Source organism: Pinus tabuliformis, chromosome X, assembly GCF_031772625.1.
Source record: "Pinus tabuliformis cultivar Carrire ecotype Pingquan chromosome X, CPIR1, whole genome shotgun sequence".
Taxonomy (NCBI): Eukaryota; Viridiplantae; Streptophyta; class Pinopsida; order Pinales; family Pinaceae; genus Pinus; species Pinus tabuliformis.
In genome coordinates, this window is record NC_142308.1 from 1,183,312,431 (window position 1) to 1,183,338,100 (window position 25,670).

Here is a 25,670-nt window from a genome sequence, read left to right on the forward strand (position 1 = left end):
GATCATTATTATGTTTGAAATGTTGTAAATAATATTCCATGTTGTAAATTATTTCCAAAAAAATGTCAAAACTTTAAGAAAAATAAAAAAATATGCTTGCAAGTCAAAATGCAACATTAGAGGATAATTAAGTATGTTTAGATTAAATTAATCACATCATTTAAATGTGATTAAATAAATTGTAATAAGGCCTTGGTATTATAGCTTTGATTTTAGTGCAGAGTTGAAAACGACAAACGAAGATTTGTCGTATGTTATCATGCCTTTTTCATCGGACGGCTCCAGCGTCTTTTTGGACCCCTCCCTCTGCTATGATTCTCTTTAACGGCGAGGGTGGGGGGGGGGGGATCCAAAAAGCAGTTTCCCTACCACTATGTGTCTTTCCCTCATGATTTCAACCCCCCCCCTAATACCACAAACAGCGCCGAGCCCCCTCTGAAATTGGTTTCCGTCGTTCTCGCCATAACCCGCCTTCCCGCTGAAGTCACCACCCACTTCCGCTCAACCACCATACCCCTACCGCCACGTATCCCTTTTGCCTATCACCTCCCGCCAACATTTAACCTCGTTGTCACTCCCGCACCACTCACTGTTGCCACTCGGACTGTTTTACCACTCACCTCCACATCACCCTTGCGGACCCCACTTCCTTCCCACCAACCATGTGCCTCCACATCATTCCCCACCTCCATGTCACCTCCCGCCTCCACATCATATGTCTGTTTCACGATCAGTTAAACTATGTTTTTTCCTATACAACACAGTAATTTAAAACATGGTTTACAAACAAATAAGAACGAATTTTTAAAAATGGAAAGAGGTTTTTGCTGATAACATCCTCATTTACAAAAACCTCTCTCAGTTTTCTAACAGATGTTATGGTTTGGGAGATTTGGATGAATCTTTGCAGGCATATTTTCCCGAATTTTCTTGTTTTTAGTCAGTGTTTTCAAATGTGGTTTCTGAGCCGGTGGAAATGAATTTTCAAAAACTGAAAGAGGGTTTTGTTGCCAACATCATCATTTACAAAAACCTCTCTCAGTTTTCTAACAACTATTATGGTTTGGGATATACAAAGGGATTACAAGACCCTATTTTTCAAAATTTCGGGAGGAAAAAGCTCAAAGACAGTTAGTGACTTGGATGCCACCTCATCAAATAAGAGTTGCTATCAAATTCGAATTGCTCTTCTTTGACACCAACAATCCATAAAGATAGTGCCAAGTAGATTCATTAGTTTTGAATGTCCTATATTTCAGTTTTATTTGTCTAATATAGTTTGAGATATTTGTAACAAATCTTGATATTTTTTCAAGATATTTTAGTTTAGAATTTGTATAAATACTTCATCATTTGAAGTAAGAGATGTTGGTTTTTGTACAAAGAAACACTACTGTATGTCTTTCACTGAAGCATCAACAGATTTTCCAAAGCAATACAAAAGCTCTTTCACAGGATTCATGTTTCAAGTTGTTTGGTGAAGTACATCTATCTGTTTTATGTGTTTGTATCTCTCTATTTATAGCACATGATTGTTTTCTAAAATCTGAATTATTCAATAGATAAATAAAGGGCAGAATTTGTTTAAATTTACACTCTACACTTGGCTACGAATCATTTCTATGTTTTCTTCTAATCTTTGAATATAGAATTTAAGTAACAATGCGCTATATTTTAAAGTGAATCTTACTCTGTTCTTCTTCTCCATTTCACAAACTTTAAAGAATCCAGTTAGTTTGACTACCTTGCCTTGTGAGATCTATCTGTAGATACTATAGTTAATCTGTATTTTATGTAACAAACTCCATAGCCCAATGGAAATCTAAGTTATCAACCAACCACTCAAATACAAATCAAACCCCCAAACATAATAACTAGCCTAACATTCAATCAAACATAGTTAAATCTTACAGAGAGAGTCCTCTCTGAAGTTGGTAGGGCTAGATCCCAGCTTCCAAAGTTGGTTTGTGGTTACTTTGGTGATTTTCTTCTGCAACCTCAGAAAATTACCGAGTGCTAACAAGATGTTCCACTTTTATGAGAGAGATCTGGAGTAGAGGGAGGGCATTGAAAGTGTGTTGTGTGAAATTTCCCTAAATGCACCAACTGGAGTTTGTTCTTCTATCTCACTAGCAGATTATTTGTTTATGACAAATAAAGAATAAATTACTATTGCATTCTTCACAATAAAAGTACGCTGCAGAATATAAAATATGGAACTGAGAAATAGATACACACAAAAAATAGACACCAATATTTTTGGACTAAAACTCCCTGAAAAACCCTCGAAGGGAAAACCAGTGTAGCAGATGAGGGTTTATTTTATTATGCAACAAATATGGAAAATTACAACTGCTGGCCTTCTTGGCTTAACTCCAACAATTTTATCTCATTGGAAAAATACTGGGAGAACACTTCTGCCTCTCAACAAATTAATTTGGCCTCTCCTTGGCCACTCGCACTCTCCCAGACACTCGCACCACTTGGCAAAAATGTGCATTGTAGCCTTTTGGTACTTTTGCACTGCCTCGGAAGCTCCTCTTGCCAAGTCGTCCTGCCTATCTCTGCCTCTGGAAACAATTCGCTAGGCCTCCCAGGACTTGATCTGGGCTCTGGTTGCTCAATTGATCCCTCTCTCAGTAACTTGCACTGACAAACTGGGCAATTCGCACTGTAGAAATCGAACTCCCTGTCGGATAATTCGCCCTTCCTTCCTTGACGCTAAAAATTGGAAATCCACCTAAGAATTTCTTTGGAAATTCTTCATGCTGCAACCCCTGCTACTCTTTGGCTTGAATTCTTTGCTCGCTGAATACTGCACACTAGGTAATTCACATTGCCTTGCTCCCTTGCTCTCGCAACTGTATCTATCTCCATCCCATCGACTTCCTCTTATAATCTCTCGCTGGAGCATCAACGACCAAGACTTAATAGTGATCTATGGCTCAAATCATTAAACTTCATTAAGTCACTTTCTCGAAGTCTTTAGAGCAAAAGTCGATTTCCTTAATTAATACCCATTAATTAATCACTTTTCTTAAGTTAGACTTATGAACTTTTTAGTTATTGATCAATTAATTTAATTAAGAGGTTTATAAGTGTTTTCTGTTGAAGCCTTTTTTGGGCTTTGGAGTATCTGCTGTCTTAGAGACTAGAACACTTGTCTGATGCTACCAAAATCCATAAACTAACACTCCCTCTTAGCGAGGAAAGTGTTCTCTTCTCCAACATACTCCTCTATATCCTGTAGCTGGACTGACCACACTGTTGATGTCTGACATCTGTTTTACCTCCTTTCCTCACATCTCATACTGATCTGACTGTTTATCATTGAAAATCACTTGTGAAGAAGACAACTGGCAAACACTGTCTATCAACACTGCGCATACTTTGATCCACCTCACACCATTGCTGCTACTGCTCTGTTGCTATTACTGCACTGCCGCCACAAACAATTGCAATAATGAGTCTTCATGTAGTATACCTCTGGGGGATAGTATGCGGTACAGAGGGAGGTACCCAAAGGAATAATGTAATAATGGGATGGGCCATAGTAATAAATAAAGTGGTTAACCCATATCATATAAGGGACCACAAGTAGTTAGCAATAATGTAATAAGCCCATTGTATTAGATAGATGGTATTGAGGGAACCATGGTAATGACCCATGGTATTGTATATATGAGGCCTATATAGAAGCTAGAGACTCCCCATTGAGAGATGTCAAAAAATATTGTATGAACAGACATATGGCTTGTGGAGTGTTCTCCTTCCTTAAGGAGTGAATGTATGGTGTTGCCCTACCTTAAGGATTTGATCAATAAAGAAGCATTTCTATCTATACTCAGATCTTTTTATTTCTTGGGTTTATTTCTATTTTCATATATTTTTGGATCAGATCTATAACAAGTGGTATCAGAGCACTTTCTGGGGCAAAGAGGAAAATGAACATATATATATATATATATTTTTTTTTGCAGGAATTTTTGGGGCGGGAATTTGTAGATTAGATATGCATGTTCTGGTGCAAAATTTGCAAAATCTCATTGCAAATCTAGGTTCTTTGCAAAAAAATACCCAATTTGAAAAAAAAAAATCAGCCGAATCGGAGTCCGGATGAGGGAGATATCACTGATTTAAAAATCAGCTATGTTGCAGACATTTTTTGGGGCAACAAGTTTGCAAATCAGATCTATACGTTCTGGTGCAAAATTTGTAAAATCTAATTACAGATCTGGGTTCTTTGCAAAAAAATACCCAATTTCAAAAGAAAAATCGGTCGAATCGGAGTCCGGATGAGGGAGATATCGCTGATTTAAAATCAACTCTTTTTTCATAAATTTTTGTGACGGCAGGACAGTTGCAGCGCGAATCTGAAATTCCAGTGCCTAGATTGGGATTTCTATCACATGGGAAGATGCATAATGGTTGTTCCATTTCCGAAAGCAAGTCATAATAGGGATTCTGAGCAATATTGACCGAGCGGTGGCCATTTTAAATTTTCGCCAAGTAAATTTTTTTCAAAACCCTCTTCATGGCTTCTAGCAAGGAATTTTTTACAGAGAACGATAAGGGCCCTATTATTGAAGAATTTATAAAATATCTCAAGTCTCGACGCAAACAATTTTGGAGAAGTTGCCTACTATTTAATATAAAAGATGAGGCTGTTAAATGGTGTACTCACTTGACAATTCAATGTTGTGACTTCCTCATGAAAAAATAAAAGAAATCCTTTTAGAAAAATGGTCTCATATTAGAAAACAGGGGAATGAGACATGTAAGGGGTTATTTTCTACTAGTATCTCCTTATTACAGGTTCATGGATGTATTCAGAAGGAGAAGATCATTGTGTCTATAAATCCTAGTTTCAAGCAAAATCTTAAAAATGTCAATTTGGCAAAAAAATTGCAAGTTCGAGCAAAACACATTGAAAAAACATAGGTTGATAATGAGGATGTTCAAGTTTATAAAGATTTGAGTCTTGACGCTTTTTATGGATAAGTATGTGTTGCATTGTGATTTTTATACTTCATATATGGATAACATGGATGCTGTTTTGGGATATCCTTGGATAGAAAATGTGGGTACTATCAATATTAATGTGTAGAAAAAATTCCTGAAGCTCTGGTATAAAAAGAAGAAAATTACATCACAGGTTATTTCCATTAATAAACAGGTAGAGTCCAAGGAGGCTGAAGCAGAAGATGTTCCAGGGACTGACACATCAGATGATGAGCCCTTGATGGTCGACAACCAAACACAAACATCAAACCAGGTATGAGCAAAACAGGTAGAGTCCAAGGAGGCTGAAGCAGAAAATGTTACAAGTACGGATACATTAGATGAGGAATCCGTGGTTGAAGTAATATTGGAAGATAAGCAACAATAGAAGACGCCACAACATGTACCAGATACCAAGCAGGCTCCATTTGGTGGTGAATTAAAAAAAGATACACTGTTGGTTAAAACTTTAGCATATCACCACCCACATCACCTCGCAAGAAAACAACCAACACGATGGCAACAAATTAGCCACAAGGACAAAAACCCCGCATGACAAATAGAGAGAGGCGACGATCCACCTGCTACACATCAACGCAGAAGAGCCGCCAAGATCAATTTCCATCTCAAGCGAGCGAGGCTCCAGGTAGATCGAGGGTTCACCTTTCTCTTGGATCGCTAGATGCACGTGCATGGTACAAGTGGACTACTCTTTCGAGTAGATCTTATTATTTGTGTTCTTCTTATGTTTCGGGGACGAAACATGTTTAAGGGTGGTGGAATGTAGTATACCTAGGAGGGATAGTATGGGGTACAGAGGGAGGTACTTAAGGGAATAATGTAATAATGGAATGGGCCATAGTAATAAATAAAGTGGTTAACCCGTATCATATAAGGCACCACAAGTAGTTAGCAATAATGTAATAAGCCCATTGTATTGGATAGATGGTATTGAGGGAACCATGGTAATGACCCATGGTATTGTATGTATGAGGCCTATATAGAGGCTAGAGACTCCCCATTAAGAGATGTCAAGGAATCTTGTATGAACAGGCATATGGCTTGTGGAGTGTTCTCATTCTTTAAGGAGTGAATGTATGGTGTTGCCCTAGCTTAAGAGTTTGATCAATAAAGAAGCATTTCTATCTATATTCATATTTTGTTATTTTTTGGGTTTATTTCTATTTTCATATATTTTTGGATCAGATCTATAACACTTCACTTGATCTCCCTTTGAAACAAAACTCGAAAATATCTCCTGGATGGAATCTCCCTCATGGAATCTCACTTTGGTTGAAACTGCACCTGCAACCTCAAAACTGGACAATTCACATTGCCTCCTCAATCACACGAATTTCCTGTAATTGCAACTGGAAACCCGATCTCTACTAATCAATTGTGTCCCTACAACTGTCCCTAGAGTCTCTCACTGCAACTAGCTCTACTGTCTACTGAGCATCTGATTGCGCCCAACTATTTCTGTACCTCTGTATTATTTGATTGCAACTAGCTCTGCAATGTTCCTCAAGATCTGACTACGGCTATTGAACATTGATCTCCTCCTGCTACTTTGTATTGTGGGTTCCCGTAGCACAGGAATTGATCCATGTGAAGAATAATGCTCTTTCCATGGACCTTGTGTCTCTCATCGATCTGAAGCCTCATGCTCCTCCTCCATTTGGAGGTCTAGAATCTATTAATGTGAACTCCTCAACCTGGAGGTCAACTCATCTATTTCTACCGAAACTGCGTCTGCTGCTCCCCTTCTTGTCCTTCTTCCTCTTAGGACATTGGGTGACATAGTGACCAAACTCACCACATTCGAAGCCATTTGAACTTGAACAGGGCTTTTTCCTTCTTTTCGCTTCCCTTTGAGTTTTGTCCTTGATTGGGACCCTTCTTCGCCTTCCTTTTCCCTGCAAGGGCTACAATTTCCTCTTCCTTCTCATCTTTCGGTCCTTAGCTACTGCTACTGATAGTACCTTTTGCGACACTGAGTCTCAGCTCCTCCTGAGTGAAGTCACTCCATAGGCGATTCTATCTTGGAAGTGCATCTCGCTCAAAATTAACTTGGACGAATGTATGCCACTCCATGGAAAATCCATTTAGAGTTGTGCAGACAAGCTCATCATCAGATGATTTCTCTCCAACAACTGCAAGTTCATCTTAGACATTCTGAAGTCTGGTGAGATAGGAAGTAACGCCTTCACCCTTCTGCATCCTAGTGGTCCTCAGCTTCTCCTTGAGAATCATTTTGTGATTCTCTGATGGATTCTCATACAACTTCACGATGACATCCCACTTGTATTTTTATATGCAATATGCGAGATGACATGATCTCGAAAACCATCCAGGACCATTCTATTAGCTTTGGCCATCTTTTTCTTGAAGGTTGCCCACTGTTGTGGATCTGTTGGTTCTGCATGACATTTGTCGCAAACTCCTTTAGACCATGCTCCTCCAAAAGGAATTGCATCCGGGCCTTCCAAATGCCAAAGTTAGAGGCTCTGTCAAGTCTCTCTTGATCCTTGAGTCCTGTTGTGGCCATCCCCGCGAAACTCAAATAAATTGGTGATTAGTACTAGAAATCTCTTTCTCCTTCATGCTCGACCAATTTTGTTACTTGCACTGTCTTTGGAAATGCACAGATCTGTTCTTGTACCGACAAATCTGATCCTGCACTTGCCTTCGATGTCCTTCTTAGAAGTTGCTTTGGCTGTAACTCTTCAACTGGGCAACTCACACTACCTTCCAAAAGCCCTTCTTTGGAATCTTGCACACATACTACTGCTCTTGAAGTACGCACTGGCTGGATTGGCAAGTCTATTCGGCCTACTGCTACTGGAAATCATAGATCTCCTCTTGAAAACTAGAAACTGGAAACCCTCTGAGAAAATATGGAAATCTCCTTTGTGTGCTTTTCTTTTCTTGCACTGTGCAGATCTGCAACTACAACCCTTATTGCAAATCTTCTGCACCCAAATCTTCTTTGCGAATCAATAAATTTGCTCATCGGAACAACTTCTTATCAACCACGTTGCATGCAAACTCTGCTCTCGGGCAATTCACACTTTCCTCGAACTGGATCTGGAAATCAAATTTTCCACCTCTACAATTCACACCCTAGCTTGGCTTGTGCAGATCTGAACCCTGTGCTTCGGATCTCCCTCTGAAACTGCACAATCTCTCGATCTTTCACCTTCGAGCCTCTGATCTAATCAATAACGCTCTAATACCATATGAAATTTCTGTGAATGCACCGGCTGGAAATTATTCTCTTTCTAACTGATTAGCAGTTCATTTGTATACGACAACTAACGAATAAATCACATTTCTTCACAATAAAAATACTCTGGCGGCCTATAAAATCAGGAATTGAGAAATAGATGCACACACATAAAAAATAGACACCAATATTTTTGGACTAAAAGTCCCCGAAAAACCCTGAAGGGAAAACTGGTGCAACAAATGAGGGTTTATTTTATTATGCAACAAATATGGAGAATTACAACTGCTGGCCTTCCTGGCTTCGCTCCGATAATTTTACCCTAAGTCACAGGGTTCGGTGAACTTGAAGCTTTAGGTTCGAAATTCAGCGAACCTGTAAAAAATTTTTGAGGTTCGTTCAGGTTCGGCGAACATGAAAGTCGAACCTCAAGTCGAACTTGAACCTCATCGAACCTAACGAACCTCAACGAACCTAATCGAACCGAATCGCGAACTTAAACGAATTTTTTCAGGTTCGACGGTTTTCCTTGATGGTTTTGGAAAAAAAACCAGGGGCCGCATACCGCCTTTTAACAATTCTTCTTGCCAAATGATTTTTTATAAACCGTCGCTGGCTACCGTTTTGGCACACACTGTCGGGAAGAGTATCGATTGAGGCTGAGTGTTTGTTTGTAGAGTTCTCAGTTGTTGATAACTTGATAGCGATAGCGCTGTGCAGTTTGCAGTGAGTTTGAAGACGTGCAGGCCTGAGGCAGTGGGCACGCAGTGTGACTCGTGAGCCTGAGGACCGAGGCTTGCCGCGTGAGGCTTTGAGCAGTCGCATGACGCAGACCACCGACGCACCGCGGCACCAGTGTGCACGCAACACCCTTTTGGACATAACTTCAGTCTTCACTGTTCAGAGGTATTTACAATTTTAACATCCATGCCCGAACAATAATCTATGTTTTCATGTTTAGTAAATTATTTTCCCAAAGACCTGGGCCATTGACTAATTAGTAGGATTTCAAAACTTCTTTGAATCAGTCCCCCTTTAGCGTTGCAATCTTAAAAGCAACCGAGGTTGTGTTCAGTAACTAGTCATTTTTTTATTTAAACCATGTATTACAATTTCCTTAACAACTTTAGCTTTCCAGCAATCGTTGAATGCAAACTGTAGCCAGAAATTTCAGACCGGTGAATCCCAGTACTTGTAAAAATAATCATGTTTACAACCATGTTTCCTGGTGTTCATGAAAAGGCTTAGTTTCCAGATTATCTTCAATAGCAAACATCATCAGATTTGCATGATCTGACAAATGCCAACAAAAAAAACATAACAGAAGGTACTTTCCGGCGTATACCCCGACTTGCCATAGCACTAGCACGTCACATTTTTAGGATTGAAGTTACCTGTGTTAGTTTTACCGTTTGACTTTGAACTGCATTATGCAAACGGCTATGTTTCTGATTTGTTTGTTAACAATAGAGATCAGACTAGTGGTTTTATAGTGCTGCATTATTCAATCAGATGGTTTGACTTACAATGGGGCCAAGTCTGTTGGGTGTGCACACAACGTAGCTTACCATAGTAGAAGTAAATAAAAGTAATGGGACTTGGAACCTTATAGTGCCTAGGATGTTGACTTGTTATGGTCACATAGGTGAAAAATTCACCAAAAAAAGTGATTCAAAACCCAAAATGATATATCAGCCGCAAGGCTACAATATAGTAGAAACTAGAAGCACAACTAAATGTCATATATATTAAGTAACAAACACTGAATCGAATTTAACCTAACTTAGTTAGTATAAAGAACGCTCATCTGAGATTCTGAGAAGAGGTGTTAATTTGAAAGCCAGATTTCCATGCTTATAGTTATCATTTCTTTTTTCTGTTTATTGACTGTTTGTAGTCATTGCTGAAAGTCTGAAACTAGGCACACATAAATGTCATATAAATAAGTAAAAAGCATTGGATCAATTTTAACTTATTTTAATTTAGTATAAAGGATAAGCATCTGAGAAGAGGCGTTAATTTGAAATCCAGAGGATTTCCATGTTTCTCATTTCCTTATTATGCTTATTGGCTGTTGGTAATCATTGCTGAAACTTGAAAGCAATGCCTTTAAATTTCCTATTTCCACATAACAGTAAAAAACAATAATACATTTTAAAGTTTATATAAAACTATTGATAATCAAGTGCATGCATGATGCATTTGCAACCTGCTTAAATGTCTTCAATCCATCCACCATTGTACTAAAAACTAGTGTTTTGTTCTCTTTAGACAGTGACATCCCAAAAATTTCCATGAGATAAAGAAATTGCATTCCTTCTTCCCAAAATAGTTGGGAAGTCCAACCACTTTGCCATGAGGTCTCTTTCAAGAACTGAATTGATACTTCTTTCAAAGAACTCAACAAATAGCTCCAATATACTTCTGGTCTGTGTAATGTTTTGTTAGTCAATTATTTATGTGCTTGTTAGAAGTGGAAGTCTGGAAGATAGTGTCCTTCGTAAATATATCTTATTGTTAATTTTGGCAGAATGAGCCTCATATGGGCATCTTCAATTATTATGACAGCATTCTGCCAGACTCCAGTTAGTGAGTCCAATGAAAACTGCCCAATACAGTTCAAAATGTTAGATCTTTAGTCCAATGATTTGGTTTTACACAATGATGTACATAAATCATTAAATGTATAATCTTTTTATTAAAATTTGAGTATTTTATGCATTGTTTATAATATATATGACTGTTTTTCCCCAGCTGCAATACAGTTTCAGTTTTGATAACTTCTATATGCTTGTAATAAGATTTAGAAGTGATCCATATTAAAAGATAAGTCAAACACCCTATCAGGGTTCTAGGACCTAGTATGATTCAACAGATTTTTTTACTTTTACTTTTTAATCAAAATATCAAGTTTTATTTGTATTTGAAAATTGAATTTCACTATTTTATCATTTATTTAAATTCGAATTTTAATATGCCATTGCCAACAAAAATGCAGACATATTTGTCATGGCACCTCCAAAGTCAACGGCAGAAGGATGGAAATATGTGGAGAAATTGGACAGGCCTCATGGGAGGCATTTGAAATGCAAGTTATGTAATAATGAATTTTTTGGATCTTTGACTAGAGTCATGGACCACTTACTTTCTGTCACTAATGGCAAAGGAGGTGGCATTGAAGGTTGCAAGAATGTGTCTGCAAAGCTCAAGGAGACACTTAAAAAAGATTATGACAATATACAAAAGGCTAAGAAAGTGAATGAAAACAAAAGACAACGTGTTCAAACAGAAATTGCAATGAGTTACAATTCATTATCTGCACTTTCTTCAAGCTCGGTTGGTGTTGGCAGTTCATCTCAGTCAAAGATCAGTAAATCAAGTGGGACAGCTACATTAAATACTCTTTGGAAGCCCATGCAGAAACAAGAAGTTGATGATGCTGTAGGTGATATGTTTTTTGAATCTGCAATTCCATTTAATGTGGCAAGAAGCCCCTACTTCATCAACGCGTGTAAGATGATGGCAGGTTTTGGTAAATGATATGTCCCTCCTAGTTCTGAGACTATAAGGACCACTATTTTGAAGAGGTCAAAAGAAAGAGTTACAAAGAATTTGTAGAAGATCAAAGACTCTTGGAAGGAAACAGGGTGCACAATTTTATCAGATGGCTGGTCAGATATGAATCATAGACCTCTTATTAATGTGTTGGTTTCTTGCCCTAAAGGGGTACTTTTTTTGAAAGTAGTTGATGCATCAGGGAATAAGAAGACCTCTGAATTTATTTTCAAGATTTTAGAGGAAGCTATTCTTGAGGTTGGAGAAGAAAATGTGGTCCAGGTTATAACTGATAGTGCTTCAAATTGTGTTGGAGCAGGAAAAATGGTCATGGATAAATACAGAAAAATATATTGGACACCTTGTGCTGCTCATTGTCTTGACTTATTGTTACATGACTTGGCAAAGTTTCCATGGATTAACGAGACAGTTCGGAGGGGGAAACAAATTTCTCACTTCATATTTAACCATCAACTCACATTGAGCTTGTACAGGAATAATGCATCTAGAGAGTTGCTCAGGCCTTGTGACACCAGGTTTGCCACATATTATATTACTATCAAAAGGCTAGTTGAAGAAAAAGGGAGTATAAGAGGTGTTTTTTGCAACAATGAGTGGGAAAAGTCTCATCTTTCAAAGGAAGCTAAAGGAAAGGAGTTGGAACAGGTGATTTTAGGGAATGCTTTTTGGGACAATGCTCAGAAGGTCTTAGAAGTATGTGAACCAATTGTTGATATGCTTCGCATGGTTGATAGTGATACCTCTTCCATGGGTTTTGTTTATGAGGGCATGGATCGTGCTAAAGAAGCCATTGCAAAATCTTTTAATAATGAGGAAAATGAGTACATTGCAATATGAGAGATGATTGATGAAAGATGGAAGATGTTGCATAGTCCTTTACATGCAGCAGCTTGTTATTTGGATCCTAGAGTCTTTGGGATAGAAAGAACAAATGATGCAGAAGTCATGAATGGCCTTTATGATGCAGTTGAACGGTTGGTCCCTGATCTAGAAGAATGCAGGAGATTTAGAGAGCAGCTCCGAGCATACAGGTTGGAAGAGGGAATATTTGCAAGGTCTAGTGCAGTACAAGATAGGCCCAATATTCCTCCAGGGAGATGGTGGCAGTTTTATGGATCAGAGACTCCTGAATTGCAACGTTTTGCAGTTCGTATTTTGAGCCAGGGATCAAGTGCCTCTGCTTGTGAAAGGAACTGGAGTAGCTTTAACCATATCCAGTCCAAGAAAAGAAACAAATTATTGTCTACAAGGTTGGAAGACCTTGTTTATGTTCGCAGTAATTTGAAGTTGGCCTTGAGTAGTGTGGCCAAAGATGCATCTAGTTCCTCCGAGCCATGGTTTGATGCTGATCTAGAGCCAGAAGAAGATGATATTAGCATTGATGGTGACTCACTAGATGATCCAAATGTTGGAATTCCATCTATTGATGACTTTGATGATCACCATTCTAGTGCCTTTACTATGCCATATGCACATGATGATTGAGAGCTTTTTGATCATACTAGAGTCTAGTAGGCCATAAGTATAGATTATCTATGTTTTTTGAATTTCCTAGAACAATTTTATGGATTATAACTATTTGGCAATGGTCTTTATGACTTCCTTATTATATTAGCATTGATGATGACTCACTAGATGAGCCAAATGATGGAATTCCATGTGTTGATGACTTTGATGATATTTAAAATTTTGAAATTTGAAGATGTCCTACAATGATGTGTATGTTTAAATTTTGATCATGTTTTGATTATGTGATTTTTTAAAAGATTACTAGTATTTGACATTCATTTAAATTTTGAAGACTGAAAATTATGTCATTTCTTTTTACAAACTACTATTGTGTATGTTTACATTTAACTAGATGTTAGAATGATTACATTATTCATGTATGTTTACTAATAAGAATTTGTGTTCATGTGTTTATGGATCGATTTTGAATTTTCTATTATTTTGTCATATATATATATATATATTGAAAAATATGTATAGTCGAACCTAATGCCGAACCTCATTCGAACTTGATCGGAAAATTCGAATTTGAATCAAACTTAATCGTTGTCGAACTCGAATTCGAACTCGAACCGTGTGACATAGATTTTACCTTACTAGAAAAATACAAGGAGAACCCTTATCCCTCTCAGCGAATCAATCTGGCCTCTCCTTAGCCACTCTCACTCTCCCTGACACTCGCACCATTGGGCAGAAATGCGCACTGTAGCATCTAGGACTTTCATACTGCCTTGGAAACTCCTGCCAAGTCGTCCTGCCTGTCTCTATGTTTGGAAACAATTCGCTAGGCCTCCCAGGACTTGATCCGGGCTCTAGTCGTCGAATCGATCCTTCTATCGACCACTCACACTGGCAAACTAGGCAACTCACACTACAGAAATCAACCTCCCTACTAGATAATTCAACCTTCCTTCCTTGACACTGGAAAATGGAAAACCACTTGAGAATTTCTCTGGAAATTCTCCTTGTTGTAACCCCTGCCACTCCTTGGCTCAAATTCCTCCCTCGTTGAATACTGCGTATTGGGTAATTCACACTGCCTTGCTCCCTTGCTCTCACAATTGTATCTATCTCCATCTTGTCGACTTGCTCTTATAATCTCTCGTTGGAGCATCAATGACCAAGATCTAATCGTGATCGATGGCTCAGATCATCTTAGACTTCATCAAGTCACTTTCTGGAAGTCTCTAGAGCAAAAGTTGATTTCCTCAATTAATACCCATTAATTAATCAATTTTCCTAGGTTAGACTTAGGAACTTTTTAATTATTGATCAATTAATTTAATTGAGAGGTTTCTAAGTGTTTTATCTTGAAACCTTTTTTGTGTTTTGGAGATCTCGTGTTCCTTAGCCTCTTTGACACTTTAGAAACTAGAACACCTGTTCGATGTTATCAAATCCCATAAGCTAACATGCTGCAACTAGTGCCACCACTTCCATAGAAACAAGTAACTAAGGGAAGAGGCGGAAGACATCCCATTTTAGTTTCCACCTTGTCATCAAGAGTTGCACCTTCTTCCATTGTAGGCTTAGTGTCAACGCTTCCAGTTATTGCTTCTAGAGGAAAAAAAAGCTAGTGAAGACCTTTGCTTGTAAAAGGGTTTGAGGGATTCATTGCTATCATAGTGCATCATGATTAGCCTTGTAGTATCTAAATGCCTCATGATGATCATCTCATGAGATATAATTGTTTTTGTTTTGATGTGATTTCTATTAGGACTTATGACTCATGATAGATTGTCATATTTCAGTAACGATGTCTAATGTACCACTTGACATCTTATACATTTTATATTGTATTTTTATTTTCATATTTATGTGAGAATGTGTTTGTTTGATGTTGATATTGTTTTAGAAGTTTAAAAAATTGAGAACAAATGATTAATTTTGTATTTTTTTCCCTTTTAAGTTTCTTGATAATTTTCAATATTTTTCATGATATTGCTAATAATTTAAATTTCAGACTCTTGGCGTTAAATTCTCGATAACAATATATGTAACATGTGTCTAGCTTTATTTTTGAGGGAGGTATTAGATCTCACGAGATAAATTTGATAGTGTTCACCTAGGACAAACCTTGTTAGATCAGATGTTTATGTTTTGTCACTCTCTTGCTCCCGACCTTGATCATAAATGACTATAAGCAATGTCACAGGGTTCGCCGAACTTCTTTGTTGAGGTTTGAAATTCGACGTACTCCAAACAAAATTTCAAATTCGTTTTGTTTGGACCTAGGTTTGATCTGGGATCACACTGCCGACCCTCTTCAATTTGCTACGATATGGTTGATGTCTGCGCATCCTCACCATATGACCAAATAAAATTTTGAATTTGTTTTGGTTCGACTCGGGGTTCGTTCTAAAACTTTGTCTCACACTGCCGACTCGCTTCAATGTGCTACGGTATGGTCGACCTCTGCGCGTCCTCTCCATACCACCAACCACATTGCTTCTAACCCTTGACCCTCATCTCTGCATTGTAGCGTTGTGCGATTTAACTCCACTAGGCTACTGGTAAGTTTGCGATTCCATTATCCCTACCTATGTCGTCAAGTGACGATGCTTTTGCAGCGTAGGATGGGTGAAGGTTTTAGTTGTTCTGTCTCGCTGCGAACTATGGGCACAAAATCAGTGGTTCTGACTCGCTATTGACCATGGGCACGACACCACTAGTTTCGACTTTCGCCATGATTTCCCTTCTTTTTTTCATGTTATTTTATACTTTATATGCTATATTAAATGTTAAATCAAAATGCATAATAGAAACTATATTTCAATGGTTCCAACTTCTGCCACAATTTCCCATCTATTTTTCAGGTTATTTTTTAGTTTATATGCTATATTAAAAGTTAAATCAAAATGCATAATAGAAACTATAGATATATAAGTAGACATAATCTAACTAGCATAAAGTGCAATTATCTATATATATCGTTTTATATATAGGGATTTGAACTTAATGTCGAACCTTATCCAAACCTCATATCAAATTTCGAACTCGAATAGAATTTTATTGTTGTCGAACTCGAATTCGAACCTGAATCCTGTGACATAGACTGTAAGTGATGTGCAAAATTACATGTGACATTAATTTCTAGATCAATGAGATCCAACATCTCCGATGGACTTGCTACCCACAAACTAGTCCCACTAGGGTTTTGACAAGGCTTCACTCATGACACAACTCTTAGCTCACTGGCCTAACATGCATCCTAGAATTCGGAGACCTCTGAGATGGGCTCACCCTTTATAGGACATTGACCATCGGTTTTCCATTACCACATTCTTTTTGACGACCTTGAGTGTTAAGAGAGTTTTATTGGATGGCTGACTTCTGCTCATGATCCCATAGTGTGACCTCTTTGGGCCCTCTCTGGATTCTTAGATGACATTGTTGTGATTCAAATCAATGCCTTCTTGGTGGCTGATAAAGACAAGGGTGGCTTTTGTTTGCCTTCACCTCAACTTTCATTTCCATTTGTGGCGCTGATATATCTCTAGCTGCTGCTTCTGCTCCTCTGTTTTTTCCCACATTACTTGATCACGCTGTTTCTTTAGCTTACTTTTTGTTTTTGAGTAGCCTTAGGCATTCCTGCAGATGCTTATAAGTTAAAATCGATTGTACCTTTCTTATTCAGTCCTATAATCCATTGACCTACAGTGTTGGTCATTAATTGGGCATTAATATAATTATCTTATCTATTCTATTTTGTTCACTCTTTCTGCACCCCTGGCCTCCACAAACAAACTCACCCACAAAAATCCCAGCCATCCACACACATCCTCACACACATCGTACTTAATGTCTTCTCCTTTATAGCTTCACAAAAGATATTGTTCTGTTTATATTTTAGTTTCTCATCTTTCATCTATTAATAATTGTTTGTTCCATGAGTTGCAGAAGTTTAGACCCTGTATAAGTTTTTCCTCCGTGTGAGGCAAGATTGTAGGATTGAGGGTAATCTTTGGCTTGCAGGTGCAGATTGATCATTAGGCCTTAGGACTTATTGGACCCAGGGTGTGTGACCATGCTGGCTGGTTGTTGAATACTGTAACTGTCTTATGAATAGTATAACTATAACTATGTATCTTGTGAACAATGGGATGGCCAGTCTCTACCTCCCACATCAATCTGTGTAGTTCTTAATTATTAATCTTTAGATTTCACTTGTTACTCATGCATGGTTATTGGCATCCTGTTCTCTTAACATTTTTATAAGGCAAACAAAATGGTATTCTAATAGTAGAAGACCAATGCAGCAGATGGGATGTAAACTGGGATTAGGGATGCATTCCCAGTCATGGTTGAAGGCTGGGAGTACCCTAGGAACGCTACCCTGATTTGTGTGCATGGATGGATGCCTATGGTGTCCATGAATGCACTCTACATGGCTGTGAGACACTAGGGAGGTTTCTTCAAGAACCTTGAAGGTTTTTGAGGACACGTTGAGTTAGGATTTTATATATCTAATTCTGATATCTTACGAGGTTGTTTTATATATCTGGAGTTTTATGTTGAAGGATACAGTAGTTGGAATTGATGGATACCATGTCCATACTCCTCTTAGCCACCAACTTTTTCCACTGTTTCATGTGCGAATAAACGATGTTAAAAGTGTAAAACTGATTGACTATGTGCTTTATGAGTAAGTGTTTGGAATTTGGACATGCGTATTATTTGTTTATGGTATTTATATTTTTTTTGTACAAATATTTATAGAGAAGTTATGGCTGAATTCAACACTTGTGGTACAGGGTTGCTATATAAGTGATCAAGGTCTTACAGCTGTAGGAGAACAATGCAAACAACTTGAGGATTTGAATCTTCGGTTTTGTGAGGGTTTGACAGACAGAGGTGTGACAGCAATAGCAATTGGCTGTGCAAAGACACTGAAAGCCCTTGGCATTGCAGCATGTGCAAGGATAACTGATAGAGCTATGGAAGCTGTTGGAGTCCACTGTCACTGTCTTGAAAAATTAACCCTGGATTCTGAATCTGTTAATGATGCTGGATTGCTGGCAATAGCTCAGGGTTGCACTGCTTTAAATTATTTGCACTTACAGTGTGTAAATGTCACAGATGAAGCCTTAAAAGCTGTGGGTCGATTCTGTATCTCACTAAAGACACTTATACTATGCAGCTTCCAGAAATTTACAGACAGGTAATTATTTTTCTGGACTTCTGCATCACCTTGTCATAAAGCTAATTCAACTTTTCTGTTAGGAAATTAATATGCCTAATCTTCTTAGTCCAGTTATTTTTGGGTTTCTTGGAAAGTTTGTAACCTTCATAATTTACCTCTGTTGCATGAGTTTCTGGAACCTGGGAATGTTGGGAACATGGATAAAAGTGTCTGGAATGGCTACAAGTTTTGTGCAAATTTTTAGGAAAAGACAGGTTGGGAGTGACAATATTATACATTAAAAATTATAAAGAAATAAAAAAATTGATCTTTACGGTATAAGCTTAACTATAATAAATAATATAAGTACTAAATTGTAGTTTAAAAACTTAAAAGTCTAATTGCATAACTATTATGCATTTTACATGTGTTTTGTAGGTTCGTAAAAAAAGTAGAGATAGCATAATCAAATTAAAAATATATAACATTAATTATATAACAAACATGATCAACGGCTTGCAATTAGCAAGGAAGTAGATGAGAAAGTATTTGGTTGTGAATAACTTAAACGAATATCACTTTGAAGTCAACTGACATCACATTCGAGAAATTGTGTAATAAGGATAGATGCAAAAAATAATTCAGATGCAACAGTGCAGCATCCAAGAGTGCCCTTGAAATGAAGATTAAAGGCAAAGAATGCAAAAGTTGTTGAGAAATCTAGGGGACAGTCAAAGATAAATGATTTCTCGAACTTTGATAATTACTTGTGATATATTTTTACTTAACTAGATTAGCTTCTTTTTCTTGATTATTATTAGTGTTCTCTATCATCAAACAACTACCAAACCATGAAGAACAGTGAGGCAATAGGACACATGATATAGGCGACCAGCTAGGGCCAAAACCTCTCCAACTGAGAGGAAAACCCACCAGAATTCTTTCTCTTCTTATAGATCCTCAATTGACAAATTCCAAGACCTTTGATCCTTGACCAAGACCCTCCAAGACCAAGTCACACCTTGCTTCCAGCAACTTCTGCAATCTTGATTTCGAGCAGCGTCTTTTGCAACTTCAACTTGCCCAGCAGATTCTTTTGCAACTTCGACCTGCCCAACAGATTCTTCTGCAACTTTGACCTCTACCGCTGATTCACAACTTCGACCTTCCACAACTTTGACCTAGCTGCAGCTTCACATCTTCGATGCAGCTTCAGAATTTCGTCTAGCCCAGTAACTATAGAAATCCTAAAAAAAGAGAGAGAGAGGCCCAAAAACTTCAATCTTGATCTTCTTCTTTGACCTTTTACAATTTCTATCTTGAGGAGATCGAACTTGCTTGAGTGAATGTTCAAACGAGGTCGAGTTCCTTCTTTTTTATACATTTGTGTGGGGAATGACTTGCCATCTTTAGGCCGACTTGATCTTTGTGCCGTGACGAGGTCTTGGAGGGTCTTTTTGACTTTACTTTGAAATTTTTCTTTACAATATGTAACATGCCCAAAATGACTCAATTGACTTTATGACAAACCTAGAAGCACTCAATGGGTGCTTGACCTATAAAATAAATTCTCTTGAGCATGAAACCCATGACTCAAGACTCACAATAGTAAATTTATTTTTTTCTTTTTATTAAATACATAAAATCATGCTTACATATGTCATTATGAAGACCGAAACTAGTTACATATTTCAACACTCCCTCTTAACTAGGGAGGTATTCATAATCCATACAATGTACTTGGACATTTTCAATCCGAAGAATTCTCATAAGAAGAGTCAGATTGGTAACCCATCTGTTTAGCAACATATCAACCACCATTGTCACATAGCAAGGCCTTGAATAATAACTCTATCTCTCCACTAGATTAGAGTACAATGCTGACAAGACCAATGATTTATCGACACCTTCATCATTGTCTCTCAAGGTATATACCCCACTTGGGTGTTCACAAGGTATGTCCTTCCAGGACTATTCTTATCTTGGATTCCCAGTCCGCAAAGAATATCGGTCCTCTACGACTACTCTTATCTTGGATGCCCTACCACATCCTCAAAGAGTATTGGATGCCAGATGCTTACTCAATCCTCCATTCTTCCCAAAGTGAAGATAAGAATGATGTGTCTATCTCTCCCTCTCAACTAGGGAGGATATACCCATTCCTATGAAGGAATGTACCCATTCCTATAAAATGAATGTATCCAAACTCTCTCTTATCCAAGAACTTGTCCAAGCTCCCTCTTAACTAGGGACTTGCTTCTAGCAGCTTTTTGCTCTAGGTGGAGATCATGGGACTATCAACAGCTTGTAGGGCTCCTTCTTTTGATGTCATGAAGTTCATCTTTAACATTATGGAGCCTTCATCTTTTGGGAGTTCTTAGTAGGGCATTGACCATCCATCACTTTCCTTCCCGAGCCACATCGGTCATGTCATCCTTTGTTCCATCGGAAAGTGATCCTCTATTCCACATCTAGCTTTTCTTCATACAACTACCTTTTCCAAGTTATGCTTCCTTTAGGACCTTTCATCCAACCACATGAGTGCTAGTTGTAGGTAAAATTTACAACCCTCTTTCGGTAGCCATGTATCAATCTATCCAAATGTTGTTTTAAAAATAAAAAACAAACATGAAAACACTGTTACCTTTTGTGATGGCCTTTCATCATGACATCTAGTTTGCTTGCAACATCCTGCATATTCATAAACACATCTCCAAGACTTCATATGTCAAAGGTCTCCTTTCTTTACAAACCTTATCATGGTCTTCTTCTTTATGGAGATGTCATGATCAATTCATCTAGTCATCGTATGTTGACTCCCTGTGACAGTAGTTGCATCTTTCACGATCTTTTCTTTCTTTCTTCACATAGTGCTTCCGAGGAATTTTCCATGCATAGTTCCTTCATCTCTGTCAACCACCTCATATTCCATATGAGGGCATATTATGTTGATTTCATCTTGTCAATATGCGAACCATGCTTTCATGCATCTCTTTTCTCATTTTGGTCATCTAGACTTAGTTTAACAACTTCTTTTCCTTGATTGAGAGTAGTTCAACCATCTCGACATGCTGCATTCCTTTGTCACCATACAATCATCCTTCTAAACAATGAATCCCATACAAGGTAGAATTCTCAGCGAGACATTTGCTTCATTCAAGAGAGTTGAACCTTCTAGTGAAGATTCCAACAGAGGATCTATATTATCCTCATTCAACAGAATCTCCTTTCTCATGACGATGATGTATGATGAATTCCTTCTATCATGCTAGATGACTTTCTTTCAACCATATGCACTACACATGCTTTCAATAAGGTTACCAAGAGCTACTTCCTTTATATGATGTCTGCCACATCCATGTAGACTTCTACTTCAGCTATTCTTTCAAGCTTTTTCTAATGATATCATGAGCTCTTGTTTCAATGGTATGCTTCTAGTATGATACCATATTCTACTAAGATGCATCTCGTTATAATGCTTCTCATCTTCACAGCCAAGGTGGAGATCTTTTCACTTCCTACTTCTCCTTGCTTGCATTGGAGAAAACCTAATAATGAAGATTTATCCCTTTGGATTTCTGCATCAGGCTCTTCCACTTCTTCAATGATACGAGCTTCATTTCTTTCTTTCCTCTTGTTGTCCTTCTTGAACTTCGAACAATCTCTCTTGTAGTGCCCATATTCTTGATAGCCATAACATTGGACTTTTGACATATACTTCTTCTTTTTATGAGAACTAGATTTCCTAAACTTTCCTTTTCTCTTAGCCATGGCAGCAAATGCTTGAACTTGTTCACCTAGTCCCACATCGCTCGTTGCGTTCAACCTAGTTTCTTCAATGACCAAAGTCCACTGAATGGGGTGGCTTCCTTCTTTCCAAAGATGCTAGATGTGAAGTTGCCCCATTCTTTTGGAAGTGCATTGAGCACTATGGTGGTCATTTCTCTATCGAACATTATTTCTCCCAATTCTTGTAATTGGTCTCTTATTTCTAATACCCTCATAGACTATATCTTCCTTTGATATCTTCATTTTGTACAACTCGTTCCTCAAAGATATCACTTCTCCTGGGTTACTTACAAAGAATAATTCTATTAACTTGTTATATATTTCTTTTGATGTCTCCAACTTTGATACGTAAGTTATGACGGGATCCTTGATGGATTCAATGAGAATCCATTGAGCCCTTACATCCCCTTTCATATACATTGCTAGAGCTTGAGATTTTTCCTTTGGAGGCTTAGTAATTGATCCCTTAACATGTTCAACAACTTCATTTTTTGTGAGGATTAAACCTTTCCTCTTCTTTCATGCAAGAAAGTTTGGTGGCTCGACCAATTTGTTGCTTTCCTTGCAAAATGAAGTCATTTTGATAGTAGATTCAGTCATAAATATAAAGGTACCTACTTGTCAAGTGAAGATGTTCCTTGATGACAATATCTTCAACTTGATGCCTTCTTGATTTTGATGATGATGTTGATAATAGAAGATGTCTTTCTTCAAAAGTGATCCTTTAAAGAGAGGGAGATCACCTTCATTCCTTGATGATGATGACAATGCCTCTTCTTGCTTCGCTTGGATGTAGAGACTTCAAGCTGCTTTAATGAATAGTCCTTCTAGGTAGGGTCCTTGAGATATTCTTTGATGATGATGTGCGAGCTTCCCAATAATGGTTCAAGTGAGAAACCCTTCTTTTGATAAGATAGGGTTATGACGTCTTCTTTAATATGCTTGTACTCAACCCTTGCGAATGTCTTCTTGATGGTACTATGTCAATGTCTTGATCTTTCTTATTACCCCTTTTGATAATCCTTCTAGTTCTTCGGCCCTTGAGTGTCCTTCTTTTAGCTGCCTTTCCTTGTCTTGTCACCGTAGCTCTGATACCATGTTGAGAAATCTAGGGGGCAATCAAAGATAGGTGATTTCTAGAACTTTGATAACTGCGTGTGATATAGTTTTACTTAACTAGATTAACTTCTTCTTTTTATTGATCATTATTAGTGTTTTCTATCATCAAATAACTACCAAACCATAAAGAACGGTGAGAGGATAGGACACAAGATATAGGTGATCAACCAGGGCCAAAACCTCTCCAACTGAGAGGAAAACTCACTAGAATTCTTTCTCTTCTTATAGATTTTCAATTGACAAATTCCAAGACGTTTGACCCTTGACTAAGACCCTCCAAGACCAAGTCACAGTTGCTTCCAGCATCTTTTGCAATCTTGACTTCCAGCAGATCCTTCTGCAACTTCGACCTCTCTAGTAGATTCACAGCTTCGACCTTCCACAACTTCAACCTTTCGCAACTTCAACTTTCACAGCTTCGATGCATCTTCAGAATTTCGTGTAGCCAAGTAACTGTAGAAGCCCTAACGCGAGAGAGAGAGAGAGAGAGAGAGAGAGAGAGAGAGAGAGAGAGAGGCCCAAAAACTTCGATCTTGATCTTCTTCTTCGACCTTTTACAACTTCTATCTTGAGGAGGTCGAACTTTCTTGAGTGAATGTCCAAATGAGGTCGAGTTCCTTCTTATTTATAGGCTTGTGTGGGGTATGATTTGCTATCTTTAGGCTGACTTGTCCCTTCATGTAGGCCGATTTGATCTTTGTGCCATGACTTTGACTCAATAAATTTTTCTTTACAATATGTAACATGCCCAAATGGGTCTTCAATACATGACAATGACTCAATTGACTTTATGACAAACCTAGAAGCAGCCAATGGGTGCTTGACCTATAAAATAAATTCTCTTGAGCATGAAGCCCATGCCTCAAGACTCACAATAATAATTTTTTGTTTTGTTTTGTTTTTTTTTAAATACATAAAATCATGATTACATATATCATTATGAAGACCAAACCTATTTACATATTTCAACAAAAGTAAGAGGCACATTAAGAAATATTGTAGGAACATGGAAAACAAACCAATAAATACGTTATGAAATTATACAGTGAGCTAATAGGTAAGAATTGTTATATCATAACCTCAAAAAGGGATGAAAGTTTGGGGGATCTATTAAACATAACCGTTGTAAGGTTGTGCTCCATGTCACTGCTCCAATCTTGAAGATATGTGCATAGGGTGAAGGCAACAAGAGAAGATAAATCACTCAATAGATTGCAAAAACGAAGACTTGCAATTGTAAAAAGTGCACATTCTGTTGGAAATACTGAGCGGGGGGTGAATCATTATTTCTCTTCAATTAGTTAATTTTAACTTCACAAAGTATTAATTGTTATTAACATCAGATAAACATAAAGCAAACATCAACACCATTCAATAGTGCACAAGAATAAAGACAATATATTGGATATTTCAGGTGGAAACCCTTCCGGGAGAAAAACCACCGAACACTTCTTAATATTTGTCTTCAATAATTTACATCTATTTGGAAGCTCCAACTTCCAAGATTTACAGCTCTAATTGATGGACGCTCCAACACCTTGCTTTATAGGCTCCAACTTGAAGGATGCTCCAACACCCTGTTTACCAGGACTAACTGAAAGGACGCTCCAACACCTTGTTTACCAGGACTAACTGAAAGGACGCTCCAACATGTTGGTTTATAGGCTCCAACTGGAAGGACGCTCCAATGCCTTGGTTTACAGGATCCAACTCGAAGGATGCTCCAACATCCTGTTTACTAGCTCCAACTGGAAGGATGATCCAACGCCCTGCGCAAGGTTCAACTTGCCCTAGCACCACCCTGCCACACTGATCAACGGGTGGACCACGTTTCACTATTTTCAGATTGGATCCATCTGTGCTTAGAATAACATCAATTCAAATAAACTGCAATACAATCTCTGATGCTTCTGCTTAATATGTATATCAATGGCAAACCTTAGCAGTGTACATCAAAAACCAATTCACTGCTTATCTCTTCGAATGTGATCAACAATCTCAATAGTTCTGCTTCGAGTTCCAGATGCTTCTGTCGAACAACATTGTCTAATGATCAACCTTGGATGTTCTGTTCATATGTTGCAGCAAATCACGTACTCACAAACCTAGTACAACATATGGATCAATAACAAAACCTAATGATATCTCTACCCAAAATTCAATCTCAACACAACTCAACAACTCAAACTTACATAAATGCTTAGGCAAATTAGTCTGCCCCCAAGCAAACTATCACTCTTCACTCAAAACATTAATTTAAAAACCAAATCCTAATGGTATCTTATACAACTTTCATAGTCATAATGCATCGCAGTACATCTTTGTATA

At 37.9% G+C, this 25,670-nt stretch overlaps 1 protein-coding gene across 3 annotated transcripts in view; it reads left to right on the forward strand.

Annotated features, from left to right (window-relative positions):
- Positions 1-25,670, forward strand: part of LOC149144169 (F-box/RNI-like superfamily protein) — a 334,943-nt gene that overhangs the window by 79,702 nt on the left and 229,571 nt on the right. For all 3 annotated transcript variants that reach the window (XM_089450095.1, XM_089450093.1, XM_089450094.1), the window contains one exon: positions 18,067-18,473. In XM_089450095.1, the coding sequence (XP_089306221.1) occupies positions 18,067-18,473 (407 nt within the window). The remainder of the gene's footprint in view (positions 1-18,066; positions 18,474-25,670) is intronic.